General features: G+C 45.6%; 1 protein-coding gene across 3 annotated transcripts in view; it reads left to right on the top strand.

Moving 5' to 3' along the window:
• Samd4a (sterile alpha motif domain containing 4A) overlaps positions 1 to 19,587 on the top strand; it is a 224,541-nt gene that overhangs the window by 167,916 nt on the left and 37,038 nt on the right. For 2 of the 3 annotated variants that reach the window (XM_057786800.1, XM_057786801.1), the window contains one exon: positions 9,607 to 9,870. The exons of the other annotated variant lie outside the window; for it this stretch is intronic. In XM_057786800.1, the coding sequence (XP_057642783.1) occupies positions 9,607 to 9,870 (264 nt within the window). The remainder of the gene's footprint in view (positions 1 to 9,606; positions 9,871 to 19,587) is intronic. 3 annotated transcript variants of the gene reach the window in all.

Genomic DNA, 19,587 nt, shown 5'->3' with positions numbered 1-19,587 from the left:
GACTGAGTGATGCCAGGAACCCTGAGCCTGGGGAAATCTCTTAGTGCAGGACAGATTGACAATATTTAAGTAGATGTGTCAAGAGCAATTATGAAAGCCCCGTTTTTCTAGGGTAGGGAAGAACAGTACAGGATAAACACAATGCCAAGTCAAAAGCCCCACTCCTGATATGTGATTACAGACCACAGCAAATCAATTGTCCGAACTCCGCACCTCTCCGCTCGGGTTCCGACACTCGCAGAGGCAGGCTGCGATGGCTTGGCGTTCAGGGAAAGGACAGAGATGAAGAAAATGGGCACTAGGATGTAGAGCTTGATAACTTGTCTGAAATCGTGTGGCGATTCAATCAAATGTAATCAAGAAGCCAGGAGAGGCTAAAGCATCCAATTCTTCTTAATTAACAAAAAAATCATCTAATTATCAGTGTAAGCTCCAATTGTGGTCCTTTTGAATGGTCATTTATGTGTTATTGTTGCATTTGACATTTAGATGGAATGCTTTAGTGAAAACAAGAGCCAATTCCCTGATCAGTAAATTGCCCTGCCAGTGCCTTGCTGAGACTCTTATTCTCATTTTCTTATTGAGAAGCTAAGTTAAGAATTAGAAGTACATAACCCATTTCTAATCATGTATAGCCCTTCTTCTAATGCTAGAAAGAAGAAAACAGGCTGGCAGATTGGTCAAGGCAAACTTGAGTGTTTCAGACTCAGAGACATCCTGGAACCCACGCTGTGCTTGGCTGCCTTGGCTGCAGTAGGATGTAGTCAAACTCTAAGTGTCCGGCCTTACCTGAATGACGCTCTCAAGAGCCACCTGTTCCTATTATATGGAGTTTGTGGGGCTCTTGTGGTAGTGAAGACCTTGCTTGTGGTTCAGATCAGGACAACAGCCAGTCGACGGGGCTTGGAAATGTTCTTTGTTAGGCCCTTTCAAGTAGTGGGCTGGCTTTTCTTAACAAGTGGTGGTGGTCACAAGGTGTTAAAAGAGGTCCTGATAATTTGTTCAGCAATTCTGGCCATGCACAGCCTTGGGACAGGTACTCAATCATGAAGTCCTGGCTACTTGCAGTAACAAACATGGATTGCCTTGCTGGTCTCGCACTTGGCCGTGGTCGAAGAGTTGTTGAGCACAAGATGAATGCTGTACAATAGAAATCAATGGGGCACTGCCCGGACAGGTGTGCAAGGGAACAGCAGGTACATTTTGAGAGTCGTCTTCTGAGAAAGCGTTTAAAGGAAAATGTTGCCATAAAGGATTTGTCCGAGTTACTCTCTTCTCTAAACACAGCGGTTTTTGAAATGCGTGTGTGGGGAACTAGAAGGGAAATGTCTGGTTAAATTTACTCCTGTTTATTGTCATTGTTTTCTTTGCCTGGCATCATAAACAAAACAAGTCAGAGTCTGCTGTTCTGTCTGAACTCATTTCTGGACATCACTTTATGTGAACAGACCTGAGGGTGGCTTGTTTAGTTAGACATGTAGAAATGAAAAAGAAAACGCAGAAGAGTAAGTGAGCCCAGTGCAGACCGTGCCATGGCCCCTTGCGTATGCCAGGACACCTACTTAGGTGATGTCACCTTACGGCTACAGTCTGGTTTTGATGGAGCCGTGTGACAGGCCCCAAGACGACTCCTGTCAGATCCACTTGGCTTGAGACTAAAATTGCAAATGTGAATCTCCTGATTTTCATAAAATGTCTGTGTTAGTTTTTGGTTTAAGTTATTCCTTAAGTAACGATGCTGAGATGTCAAACAGCAGTTGTCTAAGATGGGTTCCTCTCCTGGATGGCACCCAGCTTTGCCGCTACAGAAACTGACAAGGGGACAGATGAAATGTTCCGAAGATGAAGACTGTAATAAAAGTCTGCCAGAAACACTCTAATTTAGTCCTTAGGAACCAAATATTTAAGTGATAGCACCAAGGCAGGAGCAATATGTCTCTGCTCTACCCAAGGGCTAAACCGTCTGGTGGTAATCAGAACCGACACCGTGACAAGGACTCCTCCAGAAGCCATGCTTGCACGGGACACTTTCATTTCAATAGTGTGTGGGGAAAAAAAAAAGATTTAATAAGCAAAAAAGATTAAGCCATAGGCACCTGTCAACCTTGTTGTAATGTTCTCTGCAGCTTTCCTTCCTACTAGAATCTCAGTTTGGTTTGGTCTGGTCTGGTCTGGTCTGGTCTGGTCGGGTCTGGTCTGGTCTGGTCTGGTCTGGTCTGGTCTGGTCGGGTATGGTCTGGTCTGGTCTGGTCTGGTCGGGTCTGATTGGGTCGGATCTGGTCGGGTCGGGTCTGGTCTGGTCTGGTCTGGTCTGGTCGGGTCTGGTCTGGTCTGGTCTGGTCTGGTCTGGTCTGGTCGGGTATGGTCTGGTCTGGTCTGGTCTGGTCTGGTCGGGTCTGGTCAGGTCTGATCTGGTCGGATCTGGTCTGGTCTGGTCAGGTCAGGTCTGGTTGGGTCTGATCTGGTCAGATCTGGTCTGGTCTGGTCTGGTCGGGTCTGGTCTGGTCTGGTCGGGTCGGGTCTCCACAGGCACTTTCTCTTCACAGAAAGCATGCCGCTTCCACCCTTGGCTTGCTGGGAACACCCCCATCTACCACCCCCACCTCTGCTTTGTGGCATGTTCTCTTTTCTTCCCCTGAGAGGAAGAGGAGTCTGAAGCCTGATGGGAAATTTCTTCAGGTGTTCCCACATTCTAAGCATTGGTTTTCTAAATGTCTGGGCAAGAGGAGAGGGCAAGCATGCAGAGTTGAGGCTTCTGACTACCCAGATGTGCTTGTGATCTGTTTTTCTAACACCGTGGTGGTGAAGCATGTGAGGTTTTACCTAATAATTAATTATCTTCTCTTTCCTTCTCCTCTCCCCCCACTTAACTCTGTTCATGACCATAAATGTGACTTCTAGTGGGGCTTTTTGCATGATGTCATTGATCAAATTCTCTGCCTTTGTAGTTTTCAAACTGTATTTTTGAAGTATTATGAACGTTTTCTTCCCTGAAGCTTCCCACTACAGGGCCTCAGACCACAAATCCAAACAAAGAAGAATAGTCCAGGGCCTAATGTCACCTTATCATCTTACCCTTGAGTCTTGGTCAAGGTGCTTAGCCTGACTTGGAGGTAGGAGCCTTTAATCCCAGCACTCAGGAGGCCGAGACAGGTGACTCTCTATGAATTTGAGGGCAGCCTGGAACCTGGGCTACATAGTGAGAACCTGTCTCAGTAAAAGAAAAAGGAAGAGGAGGAGGAGGAAGAAGAAAGGAAAAGAGAGAAACAAATACCTAGAATTATATATACAAAGCAGTGTTAGTAGAACTTTATTCTTTGACTTGGAAATTTCTAGTAGTAATTCACAGACACACTGAAACCATATTTCTGAGACAAACCCATGGGCTAGAACCCTAACTATGCTTGCTAAGCAGATGTAAATCTTTAAGAGGGGGAAGAGAAGCTCCACCCACTCTGGTTCCTTTCAAACAGTAACTGTTTTGAAACTTCGCATGGGCCGAGCTTTTTCATCTTTAAACTTGACAAGTTTTGACAGGCCTCCTTCAGTAGAACTTAGACTGTGTGCTGCGAGCCCTGAGGTGTTGGATGGGGTGGGAGGGCAGGTCTTGGGAGAACTGTCGACGTCCAGCCTCAGCAACATTACATGGGTGTTCTTCTGTGGTGCTTTGTAACCCACAAGTGCACACACTGTCTGTCACCCAAGTCCCAGGTGTCCCCAGGGCCTTTCATTTGTGAAGTAAGTTAATATTTTTAAGCAATATGCAAATATTTGGGCTCCTTATCCAACCTTTCCAATCCCTAAATTAGAATGACTTATATTTTGCTTTATTAGAATATGTTAATCATGCATAATAACGTGTTTCAATGACTTTTATATACATTTATGATCATATTCCCCCATTTATAAAAATTACCTTATTTTTATGAAGTTTAATTATGCTATTGGGTTAAATTCTATCACACGAATATCTAGAAATTTGAGATGGCTTAGCAGTTAGAAGCACCAGCTTCTCTTCCAGAGGACCCACGTTCAATTCCCAGCTCACAACTGTCTGTAACCCCAGTCCCATAGGACCCAGTACCCTCTTCTGGCCTCTTTGGGCACTGCACACACATAGAACAGAGCCAGACATGCAAGCAGAGCACCATACGCATAACTAAAAATAAAGGGGGAAAGTTTACAGTTAACAAGCCTTTCTGAGAAACAGGCAACATCTTGAGTTTAAAATATATGAACCAAAGATTCGAAGGTCTTGTTTGTGTCACTGCACTCACAGAACCAACCTTGAGGTTACCCGGTCATTTGGGAGGGGACCATGCTAGTTAGGTGGGGATACTTACTGCCTTCTTTGGAGCATAAGCATCCAACATCCCCAACGGTCTAGATTCTAAATGCTAACCCTGAAAGAGATAAAAACTCCAGGTGAGAGCAGAGGGGAGTCGTGGCTGGTTTGACCATGAGGGGATCAGAACCCCAGGAGGAACTCTAATAGTTCCTACCACGGCCTGGGTTACCCCAGGAAGTGACTGTCAATAAAGACATAAGCAGTTGTCAACTGACAGTGTCCAGATTAATATGCGAAGGAACCAGGTGAGTTCATCAATAATACGTAAAGACCGAGGTCGCCCGTTAAAACAGTAACAGTCCTTCAGATCCACTGAGCCAAATGAAGTCAAAACCAAAAATAGCTATGAACCCAGCATTGATCTTTTACACTTGTATTTATCTCAAATTAATTTCAAAATTGTTCGTATGCTCATAAAATTCACAGCACAGTATTTCACCCCTGATGGATTTTAAGGGCCTCGCGGCTCTCAATTAGAAATTACCGAGTGATGCTGTGTTCTCGGAGGCCTCTACCTCTCAAGTGTTAGGGGTCTGTCCTCATAAAAATGTTTTTTGAAATTACACATCACAGAATGAGACCGAGCTGGTAAGTGTGATGCACAGTGTAAGGTCTGTTCACACTGGGAGAATTTATTGTTAGAGTCGCACTGTTCGCTTCCATTTCCTCAGAGATGATTATGTCCGACAGCGAACCAAAGAAACAGTGGTCCGGTAGCCTACACCTTCCTTCCCCTCACAAGCCTTCTTATTTCTTCTGCTGGAAGGCAGAAACAGTAGTTTTACTTACTATTCTCCAAAGAGTCCTAAATAATCTAAAATTTTTCTGCCTAAAATTTATATCAATAATTAAAAATGAAGGCAAAGTCAAACTTGCTTTAAAAAAAATGAGAAATAAATCTGAATTCCAGGCTTTCAGAAAAATGCTTAGAGCATAACTCCATGGACAACTGTCGTGGATCTCCTTTCCAGGGTGTTGAGAGGGCCGCACCCCAGATGCTAGGAGTTGAGGAGACCGTGGGGTGAGAAGAGGCTGGAGTAGCTGGCTGCCCCCAAGTGACAAAATGGAGTTTACCGTGGGGTCAGCACTGCCATGCTGCCTGACTGCTCTAGGGCAAGATTCTTAGCTGCTTTTCTTTCTCCATATTTCAAGTAGACATAGTCAATGCTTACTGATTACTTTCGGGTCGCTCGAATATATAAATACTCCCCAAGTTATGCCAACCCAAAGGCATGTGTTTGTGGAGCTACAGATGAGTACAGACCTGACATTTCTTGTAGAGCTTCTGAAACTAAAGCAGAATTCAATCCATACTATGTACAATGTTTGATGCAAAAGAGTGACAATTGCGCTCCCCTGGGCAAATTTCAGTGTGAGTTTTCATAGAGGGAAATCGTCCCCTAGCAGGCTGACCCTCCCCACGCTGCTGTGAAGGTAACAATGCCTCAGCTCAAGTAGAACTCGCTGTTTTCTGATCCCTGTGGAGGTTTGGTCAAGGCACACTGTAGCATTTGAAGAGGACTCTGAAACCGCCCTCTGAAGCAAGCATTAAACGGCGCAGCCGCCACTAGCAAATGCGTTCAAGGACGCAGCCAGAAAAACTTCTCGGATGTCTGGTTTACTGTTCTCCCACCCTGAATCAGAAGGAAACAAACAAAAACTTGATTTCATTATTTTTTTTTCCTGAATGTCCATATCTTCTCTCCCTCTGGGCCGCTGCTTCAGAGGAGTTCTTAAAACAAATGCACCCATAGGGCCGACACCACTGGTGATCGGGCCCCAGCCACCTCTTTGGTCCCACAGCTCTCTGTACCAGTCTTAGTGCTTGTACCTTTCATGACCCACTCTCAAACTGCAGCATATAAAAACCTACGGGTTTAGCTTTTGCTTTTGTTTCTGATTTTTGGGGGGTTATTTTTGTTGTTGTTTTGCTTTGTTTTGTTTTTGAGACAGGGTTTGTTTTTGTAACAGCCCTAGCTGTCCTGGAACTAGCTAGCTCTGTATACCAGGCTAGCCTCCAACTCACAGAGATCCACTTGCCTCTGCCTCCCAAGTGCTGGGATTAAAGGTGTGCGCCACCACAATCCGGCCCCCTACAGGTTTATCCGCCATCATCTCCAATCTCCTCCACGTCAGAACCCGGGGCTGGGGTCTACAGAGATGCCTCAGGGGCTGAGAGCACAAGCTGCTCTTGCACAGAACTCAGGTTCAGGTCCCAGCAACCACATCAGGCGGCTCACAACAACCTGTAACTCTAGTTCCTAGGATCTGACTCCATCTTCAGGCCGCCAAGAAAATCAGGCACACAAATGGCACACAGACATACAGACAGGCAAAACTCATACATGTAAAATAAAAATAAATCTTAAAAGAGTGAAGAAAGAGGCCTCACTGTCCACCTGTCTCAGCTTTCCTGTGAAGAGGAGGACATTTGTCCTGTACAGCCTTCTGTTGGCTCAGGTGATGCTCAGCATGGCTGTAAACGCCTCACCTTCTCTAAACGTCAGAAGTTTTGTGCAAGGTTCTATGTTTGGCTGCCCCAGAAGGATGACTTCAGAGGGATCATCTGTGGGCAGCCCGAAGAATCATAAGAGGGTTCCCTCTGTGATAGATAGGAGGTGGCCTTCGATGGGAAGTCATCAGGAATAGTCTCTGACATCTTAACTACAAGGGACTGATTAGACAAAAGCAAAGGCCACGTTCACGCCCTCCCCCTTCTATCTTCACTTAAACTCAGGAAAACAAACATAGTTGTGTAAGTATCAGTGCAAATCTGTGTAAACCAGCTCAGGGAGGGCAGCATCTACAGCTAACTCATTCACTGCTGTCATTCTGGGACATTTCCCCGAGTGTGCCATTGCACCAGGAGTGACCGGCAACATGGATTCAGAGAGATTTTAGGTACAAGAAAACAAATTGGCTCCATTCAACAATGTAATTCATCCACTCCAGATGCATTTGACTATTCTAAGCATCCAGATCAAAATGAGGGTCTGACGAGATGGCTCAGGGGTAAATGCACTTGTTGGGAAACCTGACAGTCTGCGTTCAATCCCTGAACCCACAAGGTAGGAGGAGAGAACCAGCTCCCACAAGTTGTCCTATTACCCCTGCACACATGCAGTGGCATATTTGTACACACACACACACACACACACACACACTCACACACACACACACACTAAATAAATACCAGATTAACAGCAGCCATGAACCATGAGACATAGATATTGAATAATTCTCAACTTTATTATTGCATCTAAACGTTCTAGCAACCACAGGCCCCACTACTCTGGTTGAGAACCTTTTGGGCAAGTCATGTTTTGTGGTTTCAAACTCACTTGAATCTTGGCTATGTGGAGGAGGCCCCAGGTGGAAACGTCATCACACCTGGCTAGCAGCATTTGAAGTCCCCACCAGAGCTTCAAAAACTCAGAGCTGAGCCAGAATGTCGCAGCACTCGGGGAGGCTCCAGACAAGTCGGCCCAATTTTATATAAATGCTATATAGATAGATAGGCATGAAATGACGTTCTTGGATGTCTAGCTTTTCTTTATATTTGTTTCTCTTTTCATTTTTGTTGCCGTTTCCAATTTATTTGTTTATTTGTTTTGAGTTTTTTTTTTTTTTTTGCTAATTTCATCCAATTGGGAAGTAATGCATTTTCCAGAAAGCTTTTTCAAAATAGTTTATTATTTATTCTAGTAAAAATACAAACATAATAAGGTCATTTTCTTTAAAGTTCCATTCACATTTCTTTAAGGCAGATAAAAAACTCTTGTGCCTTCAACAGAATCTATTCAGACCAGAAATTTCCTAAGTAGATTACAAATGTTAAACTCAGCAGCGCCCCCACCTACACTTTTTATTAAAAAGAAGTTTTTAGTCCTGATTGTCGCCCTTCATACACAAGGCCAAATGGAAACATTGGCCCTAAAAGTATTGAGCCTTGTTGCCCTTAGACTCTAAGGCTTAAAATGACACCAGCTAAACATCAGACCATACCAAACATGCTTTATGGCAGCAGTCTGCCTTTTAGCTCTGGTCTTTATTTTGTAGGTGGGGCCATGGTAATCACCTGCTCTGGTCTTTATGTAGACAGCACCCATCTACAGTCTAAAGGTAATGCCTTCCACTATTTGGGCCATCTGGTCTACCTACTGAAAAACACACCGTTCTTGCCAGAACTAGGAACAGAAAATGCCTCACTGGAGGGGTTAGAACTGCAGATGAAATTCAGTGGCTTCCCTGGAAAATGTTTAAAAATGCACGTGGCTCAGTTCCACATTAATACAGCAGCAATCAAAATAGACTGAGAGAAAAGTTATGAATAGACTTATTTTGTAGAGTCACTTTACGCACCCAGCAAAACCAACCAAGGGTAACATGGGCTCCCTCAGCATTGATGTTGCTCAAATCCCTCCTTTGAGTGCCTTCTATTTAATTTGGCCAGCTACATGCATTTTGTTGCTTTTTCCTAGCTTCGTGGAAAATAAAAAAGGAGCTATGCAGATGTTGCCCACTGTGTGGAAGGACTGAACATGCTCAGTTGGGCGTGCCTTGCTGACTTCTGAATGAAAGCCTTGTTACCTGAAGGTGTTTGCCAGATAAAGTTTGACATTAACCCTGAGGACAAGGGAAAGAATTAGCCTTTTTCAGCACGACTGCCACTGTCCCATACCCTGAGGTCATGTCCCTGCTGGATTCCCTCCCTGGGCTCCTACCACCATTCAGAGGTGACAGTTCCCCAACTTCTGTTTGTTTAGAATAACAAGTTCAGCTGCTAGATCTGCACTGCAAGGATCCCAGATGGTGAGCAGCCTGCCTGCCCTGCAAGTCCTCCACACCAAGGTGGGGCATAGCATTCTTGCTCTTTAAAAACCATTGTCTAACACACGCTCTGTTCACTTTGGTCAAATGACCACTTTCAGGCTGTCAGCTTTGCCCAGCTGCTTCAAAGTCTGATTCATAAGATTAGAATAATACCAGTTCCAAACTCACAAACATGAAGACCCTGTGTGTGGACATTATAAGTCTGGGCTCCAGGGTATATCCTAGCCTACATGCAGGTTCAGGCATCCTCCTTTTTAGCCACCAGAGGGAAGGACAGCCCCAGACTTGAGTCAACCCACTATGACCACCAGTGGAGTGTAAGAGTTAGTCACGGTCTCTCTGAGGGTGCAAAGGTATTGTGGGTTATTCTGCGTCCCAGGCTAACATGGGGAGAATAACCTATTTCATTTTATTTTTTTTTCCAGTTCTCTCAGGCCAGGCACACCACAGCCCTTTGAAACGATCTGTTTCCCTTACCCCACCCATGAATGTGCCAAACCAGCCTCTAGGACATGGATGGATGTCTCATGAGGACTTACGAGCTAGAGGACCCCAGTGCCTCCCATCCGATCATGCCCCCCTGTCTCCACAAAGCAGTGTAGCCTCTTCAGGAAGTGGTGGGAGTGAACACTTAGAAGATCAGACCACTGCTCGTAACACATTCCAAGAAGAAGGTAGTGGTATGAAAGGTGAGTGACCACACGAGGAACCAGGAGGCCCTCCCTCCCTTGATCTGGAGTCCAAGGGGAAAGAGAGGTGGTCAGTAGGAGAGACGGAGCCCAGCTCCTCCCCTTAGGCCCGTGCACTCGAGCCACACCCTCCAGAACTCCAGAGCTGGCTCTGGAGAAAAGGGCTTGGAGCCCCTGTCCAGCTGATAAAGATCTTAGCTGGGGAGTTAGCCAGGCAGACTTTTGGGACAATGTCTAGGGCAGGCTCTGAAAGTGCCATGGAGCTGCCATTAATACACAGTCCTGAGGTCTGGTATTTCTGATTCTTGATCAGTGATCAATGATCATTTGCCCCTACCCAGAAGCCAGAGCAAAGAAGGTCAGCATCCTTCTGTCGGCTTTCTGTGCACTGACTCTTAGACAGTGAGGGCTCCTGCTAGCCTGGATAGAACCATCTTAGAAGACGCCAAGCTGCTCCACCCTCTGCCTTGCTGTGGCCAGGGACCTGTCACTAATTGAGAAAAACAAATTAAGGATCTTTGATTACTTTATTTTCTCTCAATGAAGAATTGCAGTAATATTTCTTTTTATTACTTTTTTGTTTGATGGCCAAAGAAACCTTAAAGCCCGTTTCTCTGTATCTACTTCAGTGATGTGAAAACCTTCAGTGTTTTGAGTCCGATAGTAGGCTTGCATACTGATGATAAAGACTCATTGTGCAACCCAAATAAATTTTCCTACATTGCCTGTCAAGGTACTCTCTCCTACGGATCCTCCTTGGGAGACAGAGATTTCCAAATTACCGACGATGGGTTCATAAAGGATGTGTTCTGTATTTTTAGATGCCAGTTGTTGGAGGGATAGAAGTCCCTAGGGAAAGATCCTCATCAGAGACATGCTGATAACAATGTTAGCTACTGAGACAATAGCCAGGCAGGCTTCTGGGACAATGCCGAAGACAGGATCTGAGTGGGGCCTCTGTACTGTTGTTAATCCTCACTCCTGACATGTTTGCTGTTGCTAATCCTCCCCTTATACAAAAGGAGGCTCTTGACCTCATCCCTGCCAACATGGGAACCTAGCACAGAGAATATGTTCTCATCTTCCCAGGTGTGGGATATAAGAGAGAGCAAGGCTGAAAAGTGGAGCCCATCACCTTAGGGAGTGAGGCTGACCTCCAGTCTTCCTCTGTCCCAGCCCCTTCCCATGATGGTCATGTGATGAGGGACCTGTGGAAGTAGGGTGTGTCTTCAGATTCTCCTCTGGAGATACAAATGGATCTTTAAGATCAGCTGAATGGAATGGGTCATTTGGGCATACAGGGTGGCTAACCCTCATTCACAGGTCTCAGGGGACTACATCATAGTGTTGCAGGATGGGCAAAACCAAAACCCAAGTGATGCTATGTCCAGGTGAAGCTCAGTGTCTGGACAGCCGGGACAGGGCTCCATTGGTAACTCAGAGGAGCACTGTCTGCATGTAGACCCACATGATGGGTTCAGGAATAAGCTGTTTGCTGGGGAGAATGCCTGCTTCACTGTCTGGTGTCTGAATATGCTTACTTCATTCTTTTTAATTTATTTTCTTTCTTTCTTGTTTCTTTACTTGTTTGGCGGGCTTATGCACTTACCCATTCTCCCAGGGTGGGTAAATGTATGTTTGAAGCTTCTAAGGTAAGAAGTGAATAGAGATAATGCATTTATTTCTAAAGAAACATGAGCAAAAGGGGAAATTGAACGAATATTCCATTGGCTTGGTTTGGGGGACAGGGAGGTTGTTGTTGCTTTCCAGATAAAAGTCAGATGCCTTCCAGAGAACTCAAGGGGCACCTGTAGATAAGCTCGCTTGGCTCCTTTCTCTAGAATTGGTGAGAACTGTCTTCTCAAGCTTAGTCACAGACAAAATGTCACATCCAAGATTTTCATTGTGAACACATAGGTATCAAGGAAAAAGAAGTTATTTGGTGACTGGTTGGAATAAAGGACCCTCTCCCCGTGTTTCTTCCTGCTTTGATCTATCGAGCTTACTTTTCTTAAGGAAAGTGGATGGAGAAGTCAATGGATAAGGGCGCTAGCAAGTAACGGGGGGAAATCAAGAGAAGGAACATAATAGATGAGGAATTTTATTTATAGGGAAAATATTTTCAATTCAGCTAATAATATCAGATAGTAGAAATGTCCAAACACCCAAACACATTCTGACGTGGTAGAGGGCCAGTATTTGTTGAGCACAAATATTCTTTACCCAGCCCTATTGTGAGGTGGCCATCAAGAACTCCTCTATATCAAGATTACTCAACATGGCCTTCTAAAGTTACATCTAAGAAGCAACCCTTAATACACCCATCCCAAGGGTTTGTCATTTGATCTCCAGGCCTAAGAGCAGATGATCATGTAAATTTCCAAATTATTGCTCACTTTCTTAATGGACTATGAAATCAAGTGATGCGTATCTAAGAAGAGCTGGTTCTTTCTGTAGAACCCCATGCGTGCTCTCTTGTGCCCGGAACCCGTGACAGGGGCAGAGGCACTTGGATCGTCACCAAGCAGCTCCTTTTCTAGTTTTCAAATGTCTGATCTGCAAGAACACATATCACTCTCACCTCACGTATTGGGAAAAAAAAATAAAAGCCACCATAATTGTGTTCATCTTTCTAGCCAACTGATGTACAGGGCTGAAATCTTGGGTTTGTTCTTACCTACATTCTCATCTGGACAGAATAGCCAGCTTGGCTACCATCCTCCTTCGGGAATGTACCTCTTGGGTCAAGCATGCAGAATAAGTCCTCAGAGGATTAATTGCTTCCTCCTGAATCTCTGTGTTTTGCTTTCTCTAGCCAACACTCATCCTACTGGTTTAGGTTGACTGTATGGACTATGTAGGGCCCAAGGCTAAAGACAAACCATGCACGGGCTAGAGTACTGTGCTTGGAACCTTAAGCAGCAACTTGAGCCAGAATATGACATTTTCCTGTTACCAATCCCTCAGGACTTGGCTACTTAGAAATGTTTGGACTAACTGTGCTGGCTATATTTTAAATTAAGGTCTCTGTGTTCTTTACAAAAACGTCACTGTGACTTATCCCAGGAGAAGGACTCTTGATTCTGAGTTGGTACTCAGTTATAATATCCATCATTTCCAGGTAGCAGATGAATTGAGTGTACTTGCTTAGCATTTATCTCAGGTAGGAGAGAGAAGGAAGTCTCATATTACTAAATTATTGCTTTCCTAGAAAGAAGGCAGCCTGGTGGGGGGAAGGAACGTATCTGCCCCTCAGAGTAGCATGATGAACTCTTCTGCGCCGATGAATCCAAAATCCAGAGATCTATCCTGGCATGACTTCGTGATAGGGGAGAATCTGATTCTATCAGAGGGCCAGGGTTCCTGGCGTGGCTTTGGGATAGGGGACAATCGGATTCAGTTTTGTCTTCACTTAAACCATTGGACATCTCTGTACCTACTGAGCTGTGGGAGGCAGAGGTAAGGGTTCCTCTAGCCTCAAGAGACTCACATTAGCCCCAGATACCTGATGTGTGTACGGTCTCTCAGACGTTTGTCTCCACTTGAGCCGAGCACCAAGATGGGCCCTGTTGCAAACAGGACAAGAGTCTCTAGAGAAGGCAAGGAGGCGAGGCCTGGAGCAGAGCCTCAAAGGCGTGGTTGCAGGCCAGCAGTACAGATGGAGGGAAGGTTCTCTGTGCTGAGGGAACAGCATTGCAAACTTGTATGCAGTACGGGCATAACCTACAGCTAGGGTGTTAAAGGCAGTCAGGAATCTGATTTGCTGTGGAGGAACCAGATCCTTGACCTGGAAAAGGATTGTACCTTTTATTCTGAAATTGCTGAGGGAATTTCTACAACAGGAAGAACCGCCTGCCTAGATTCGCGTTAGAAAGTGGAACTTGCACAGCAGTCTGGGAAGCAAAGGGGGAGGAGGGGGTGTTGAGAGCCGGTGCAAAGGAGGATGATTTCTCAGCAACAGGGGAAAGTGAACCTGGGTCAGGACAAGTGGCCATGTGAATGGAGACGGAGGAGTGTGGCTCAGTTTCTCCATGAGAAACAGAATGGAGAGGACTTGGTGACAACCGACGTGAATGGTGATGAGCCAGTGGCACTCGGGATGACACCTAGGTTTCTGCCTGGGCTACCAGAGCAGTCCTCTACAGTGCAGGGCCTCTGGAACTTAAGGAGGGACCACAGTAACGTGGGAACTTTCAGCAGTCCCATGGAGGTTTGCTCAGTGCATCTTCCGGCTCCATGCTCCACCACAGCGCAGTTGAGCAGGTTCAGTGTTAGGCATAGTGAAGGGTGTTGGACGGTCCCCTGGAGGACTGCATTCCAGGAGTGGAAAAGCTCGGCTGGAGGAAGAGCGGTTGCCTGGATGAGAGGGTAGAGACTGGTGCTGTAGGCTCTGGTGGGAGCGGCAGCTCATTGTCACAGGACATCAACTAGGCAGGCTTGCAGCAGGCTGCTTCCCGTTAGCAAAAACGCAGAAGTAATAGAATGTGGTTATTATGTGTGTATGGACACAATAGGGACAGAAAAGGGAAGTCCTGCCTGGAGTAACCTTGAATGACATGTGGTAGCTATGAATGGAGACCGCCATTGACTGTGAAAATTGCTTGTCTTTTTTGAGGGAGTCTCTCAGCTGAAACTTGAGTAAACTTTTTCTCCCTGTAGCAAATAAAATATGTTGTCTCCTAGCAAACAGCTGGCTTGGGACTTGTAGTTGTTTTTGAAATGTAGTCCTTTGATCCTTGGCCTCTCTCAGAGCGGGAATGAGAGAAATTATTTAGAGGTGAGCTCTTTTTTAAAAAAAGGAAACTGAGAAAACTTGGTAGGAAAAGAGTTTTGAATGCAGCGCCCCTGAGGGTCTTAAAAGTCTGAGTGGTGGCGTGGATGTGGTGTGGCGCACGAGTGCAACACTTTTCGGCTCAGCTGTCATGGAGAATGGCTTAGATTCGGACCGTTGCCTTACCTGGTATTGTCTTGAATGTAGTTAACTTGAGTGAATTCACTGTTTTTGTGGATGTGTGTGTGTGTGTGTGTGTGTGTGTGTGTGTGTGTGTGTAACTCCCTGACATTGCCATGTGACCTGCACTGCACAAATGTCCTCATGAGCTTGGAATTGTGCTAATTCTGATTAAGGTGAGAGCTCTGAAGTCATTGAAAAGTGCATCCCAGGACTCCTCCTAGATCCTAAAGGTCTCAGGGCTGTTAACCTCCACTCCTCGCCGAGGGCACATCATGTTCAGCTAGAGGGCTTTAAGACCCTTCCCTCCACTTCCCTTTAACAGTACAAAACATTGAAGAAACTGCACCAAGGAACATTGTAGGATTTGGGAGCACCCGGAAGAAATCTAGTTCACTATTTGCATCTAATTCTTTGAAGTCGTTTACCCCAGATTTATTTGTTCAGAGATTCGTGGTATATCCCCATGAAAGGGGAGCCCTCCTGAATCACCCTAGGTACTGCTTAGGATCCAGGAGTTCTCCTCAAGAGGATCTAGCTCCTAAGGACCTGATAGGCGCATCCTCCTTCTGCTCAGGGCCTGGAAAAACTAGATTGTTCATTCTGTTCTGGCCGAAAATAAAGACAAACTTTACAATGTCACTAAGCTGCTGCTCTCTGATCTTGAAGGATTTGCTTTCTTTCTGACTTCAGCAGTGAAGTATTGGTCCCTTCATGCCCATCCTTTGTGTTTCTTCTCTCCCTCAGAGGGCAAGGATGCAGCCCACATCTTAGAGAGAAGGCCGTGTGATATCATCTGGCTCTCTGTGAGGAATAAGTCAATTTCTGTCATCAGGAATCAAGAGTGCAAACAAATAAACTCTCTTGTGGGAAACTGTTCATTCACGTTTCTCTCTTCTAGACAAAGAGCTGCCTTAACTTCTCCCCTTCCTTATCAGCTTCCCTTATCAGCTTGTTTGTCCTCGTTTGAGGTTGGGCACCATGTGGCTTGTTGACCTGGCCGGCATCTGCAGCAGGCATAAGGGAAGAACAGCCCACAAGCCCACATTCTCACTAGAGCCCAGCTTCCGTGTGAGCTGAGGGCACAGCACAAAGCCTCTCCATGGTCAAGGTATCCAAACCCTAAAGGGTAGAGAAACAAACACAGTTTAAAATTTGATCCCATTGCTAAAGACCTGTGGGTGTCCATAGAACGTATACAAGATGGATGTATAGTCTCGTTATCCAAAATAACCAGGAGAAGATAAACCAACATGGCCTGCAACCGGAGCTGGAAGGAGCTTTGGGAAGGATGGAAACCCCATACCCATAACACCTGCCACCCTATGGCTTCCCCATGGTTCTATTTCAGTCTCACTCAGCGTCCTTTGTCTGTGTACTTGCACCGACTTCCATGGCAGAACCAGCAAGCGTGGATATTGGCAAGGCGAGCCATTTTCCAGCTCAGCCTTCTCCAGCGGTCTTGGTGTGCTGGCTTTTCCACTTGTTTTCCCTCTCACCAAACACGAACCAAAGGAACCATCTTCCTTCGCTAATCTTCCTGACAGCCCTTCCTTCCCCTCCCCGCTTCTCAAGCACAACTCATGCCCCGGCCTTTTCTCACCATGCTTCAGCTATTTTCCCACAATCACCACTGTCTTTCTGATGTAACCCGTGCTTCCAGTGTGCATATTTCCATGGTTTTTCTTCATCCACAGGACAAAAACTTCTTTCCTTGTTTTGACGTTTCATATCTGAGGCACTTGACCCCCCTGCTTGAGTATCCCCACCATATACCAAGCATTTTCTCTACCCTAAATATTCTGTGGTCCTGACTTTTGCTGCTGATGTTCCTACTATGTGAGATGGCCTCTACAAGATGGTTTACCCAACGGACTCCAAGCTGCCCATCCTCTAAGCAGTGAGATGCAAGGAGCTTCCTCTCCCAGTCTCGGCAACCCCGTGTGTTCATTGTTCCGTGCTATCCCCGGATTTGGGTATTCCCAGCGCTTATACTGAAGCTGATCTAGTTTTTGCATGGGACTCAGTCGTGCTCTCTGAGTCATAAGCTCCTTGATGACAATGGCATGTCTTTACAGAATCTGACTTCTGCTAACGGTACCCAGCAAACGTTGAACAAACAGTATTGCCTCAGCCGGCCGGGAAGTCTGCCTCACGTGGAGCAGGAGCATCTTTCTTTCTCACATTGCATGAGAAGGTGTCCGTCTAGCTCGAGACTTGCATTGCTATATCCGACCGAAGCAAACTAGATAGATGAAGCTAAACAGTAGTACCCTGAAGACAAATAGATTCCAAATTTATAGTTCACTTCTCTGAAAAACACCCTTTGTGACTTCCATGTACCTGAATCTTCCAACCATAGCCACAGCTTCACACGTAGAAATAGTATCCAAGCTAAGAAGTGAAAATGGTTCTCAACACTGCATCCGGCAAGATGGTGTCTAGGCTTTGGTTGTAGCTCGTGCCTGGCTGACTTCTTAGAGAACGCGGCAGCACAGTCACTGGAGTTCCTGCTTGTGGGAATGAAAGTCAAGGCTCTCAGTTCTCTTGCTTGTTTCTCTTCTAATGAGTTCTGTTTTCATCTCTGCCAAGGGAAAGTCGCTCCCCACCAATCAGAGAGAGAACGGTTGGTAGGCTATGTTCTTTTCTGTTGTTCTTTTGGGATTCATTGTTGTTGTCGAGACAGGCTCTTACTGTATAGCTGGGAGGCTGTGTTCTTAAGAACTGAGCTTTCCTCCTCATTGTTCAGGAAAGAGACCTCCTCAGGCACATGGCGTTGAGCTAGGCGCTCTACAAGCATGCTAACTGCCTTAAGGAATATGAGGTCAAAGGAGCCTGCATTTCCCAGGAATATGCCTGGAAATAACTCATCAGGAAGCCTAGCTCATCCCGTTGTGAAGTTGGATAGGAACCTTTCCCAGGAAAGCTACACCCAGTGACCTACCTTTTGAAGAAATGAGTGAGGCGAGCTTGCCCAGCCCTGCCTATCCCAGGGGATTCTAGCTGTCCAAATTGCTTTCTAGAAAAGAACTAGCAGTTAGTGAGCTGAGAGTTGCCCCCTCATGCTTCCCGACTCAAGATACCCTATTGTCGCTGGGGCTTATAAAGCACCCAGTTTGCAGCACGTCTTTAAAGCTACAGATTTTGCATGACTAAACTTAGGGAGCTTGTTTTTTTTTTTAAAAAAAAAAAAATGGTCCATGGAATTGTTCCATCTTCGTTTGAGAAGAATTGTGTCCAACTGTAACACTGGCTTACCCAGACTTCTCTGAATCATGACGGTTGTGTTTTCTGAGCAGTGAGTTGGAACTTTTCAAAAGTGTGAATGACAAACCCAAAGCCTGGGGACAAAGTGATGGCGTGTAGCCCACCAGAAGCCTGGAGATGTAGTTAACATGGCCAACATGGCAACCCAGGCTTATCCCGCCTGCAGACGTGTTAGCGCTGGTCCAACAAAAGCAACTCCGTGACATAGAATGAAGCCTGGTAAAAGACTCTAGGATGTTCTAGCAGGACAAGTACAAGACTCCCAACCTGGTGTGTCCTGAAATCATGACCCAGGGTGGTTCGCACTAAGGAATGTGAGGAGTTAGCACTGTCACCTGGAGAAGTCTTGTCTTAATGACGATCCCAGAGGGACTCTCTTTTATCACCGTAGATGGAAGGACTTCCAAGCATGGAATCAAGTAATTTCTAGTCTGAAACAACAGAGCCTGTTCTGAACTGGATGTTCCATTCTCAGAGATTCCCCCCATCTGTGCTCCTCACACCACTGCAAGTACCCTCAGCAGCCTGGTGGCCTCCTGCTGTGCCCACAGTCCTGAACCTTGGTGTGGTTTTCCCAGGGGGTAAAGCCTGAAGTCAGAGATGACTGGCTTCCATCAGTCCTAGTTATCTATTCTAAACCTTGAAAAAAGTGGAAGATCTCCCGTCTTTGAATGCCTGTGGTAGCTCATCACTGCCTCACAATGAAACACTTTGTAATCAATAGTACAAAATCTTGTGACCAATTTGAGTAGGGAAGGGATGATGTGTTGTTTTTTACTCTTTTGGCTCTTTTGCTTTTGGGGGAGGCCTGCCACCCAGCTCCCAAATAAATAAACGGAGGCTTATTATTACTAATGAATATCTGGCCTTAGTTTGGCTTGTTTCTTGCCAACTTTTCTTAAATTATCCCGTCTATCTTTTGCTTCTGGGCTTTTATCTTTCTCTATTTCTGTATACCTTTCCTTACTTTTTACTCCAAGGCTTGCTGTGTAGCTGGGTGGCTGGTCCCTTGAGTCCCCCTCCTTTGCTTTTTCTCCTCCTATTTATTCTCTCTGCCTGCCAGCCCTGCCTGTCCTTGCTCCTGCCTTGCTATTGGCCATTCAGCTCTTTATTAGACCAATCAGATATTTTAGACAGGCAAAGTAACACAGCTTCACAGAATTAAACAAATGCAACATAAAAGAATGCATGCAGCACATCTTTGCATCATAAAACAAGTATTCCACATTGTGTACAAATGTAACACCTCTTAAAATAATATTCTACAATAATACCTCATAGAAAGCATGAATGACGCTTACCCAGTGCCTTAGAATCTCAGAAGACTTGCAATCTCTATTTACTTAACTTCCTTCTGGCAATCTCGGCAGCTCTTGTGAGGATTTAGTACAATGTAGGAATGGGCTGATACTCAGGAGACCTAGGTTCTAGTCCCCTCTTGACCATATTCTTATTCTGTGATCTAGATTTAATGGCACAAACGTTGCCATCTGTACAGT

The sequence above is a fragment of the Chionomys nivalis genome, chromosome 12 (genome assembly GCF_950005125.1).
Source record: "Chionomys nivalis chromosome 12, mChiNiv1.1, whole genome shotgun sequence".
In the NCBI taxonomy this organism is placed as follows: domain Eukaryota; kingdom Metazoa; phylum Chordata; class Mammalia; order Rodentia; family Cricetidae; genus Chionomys; species Chionomys nivalis.
This window is presented reverse-complemented; position numbering and strand designations above follow the sequence as displayed.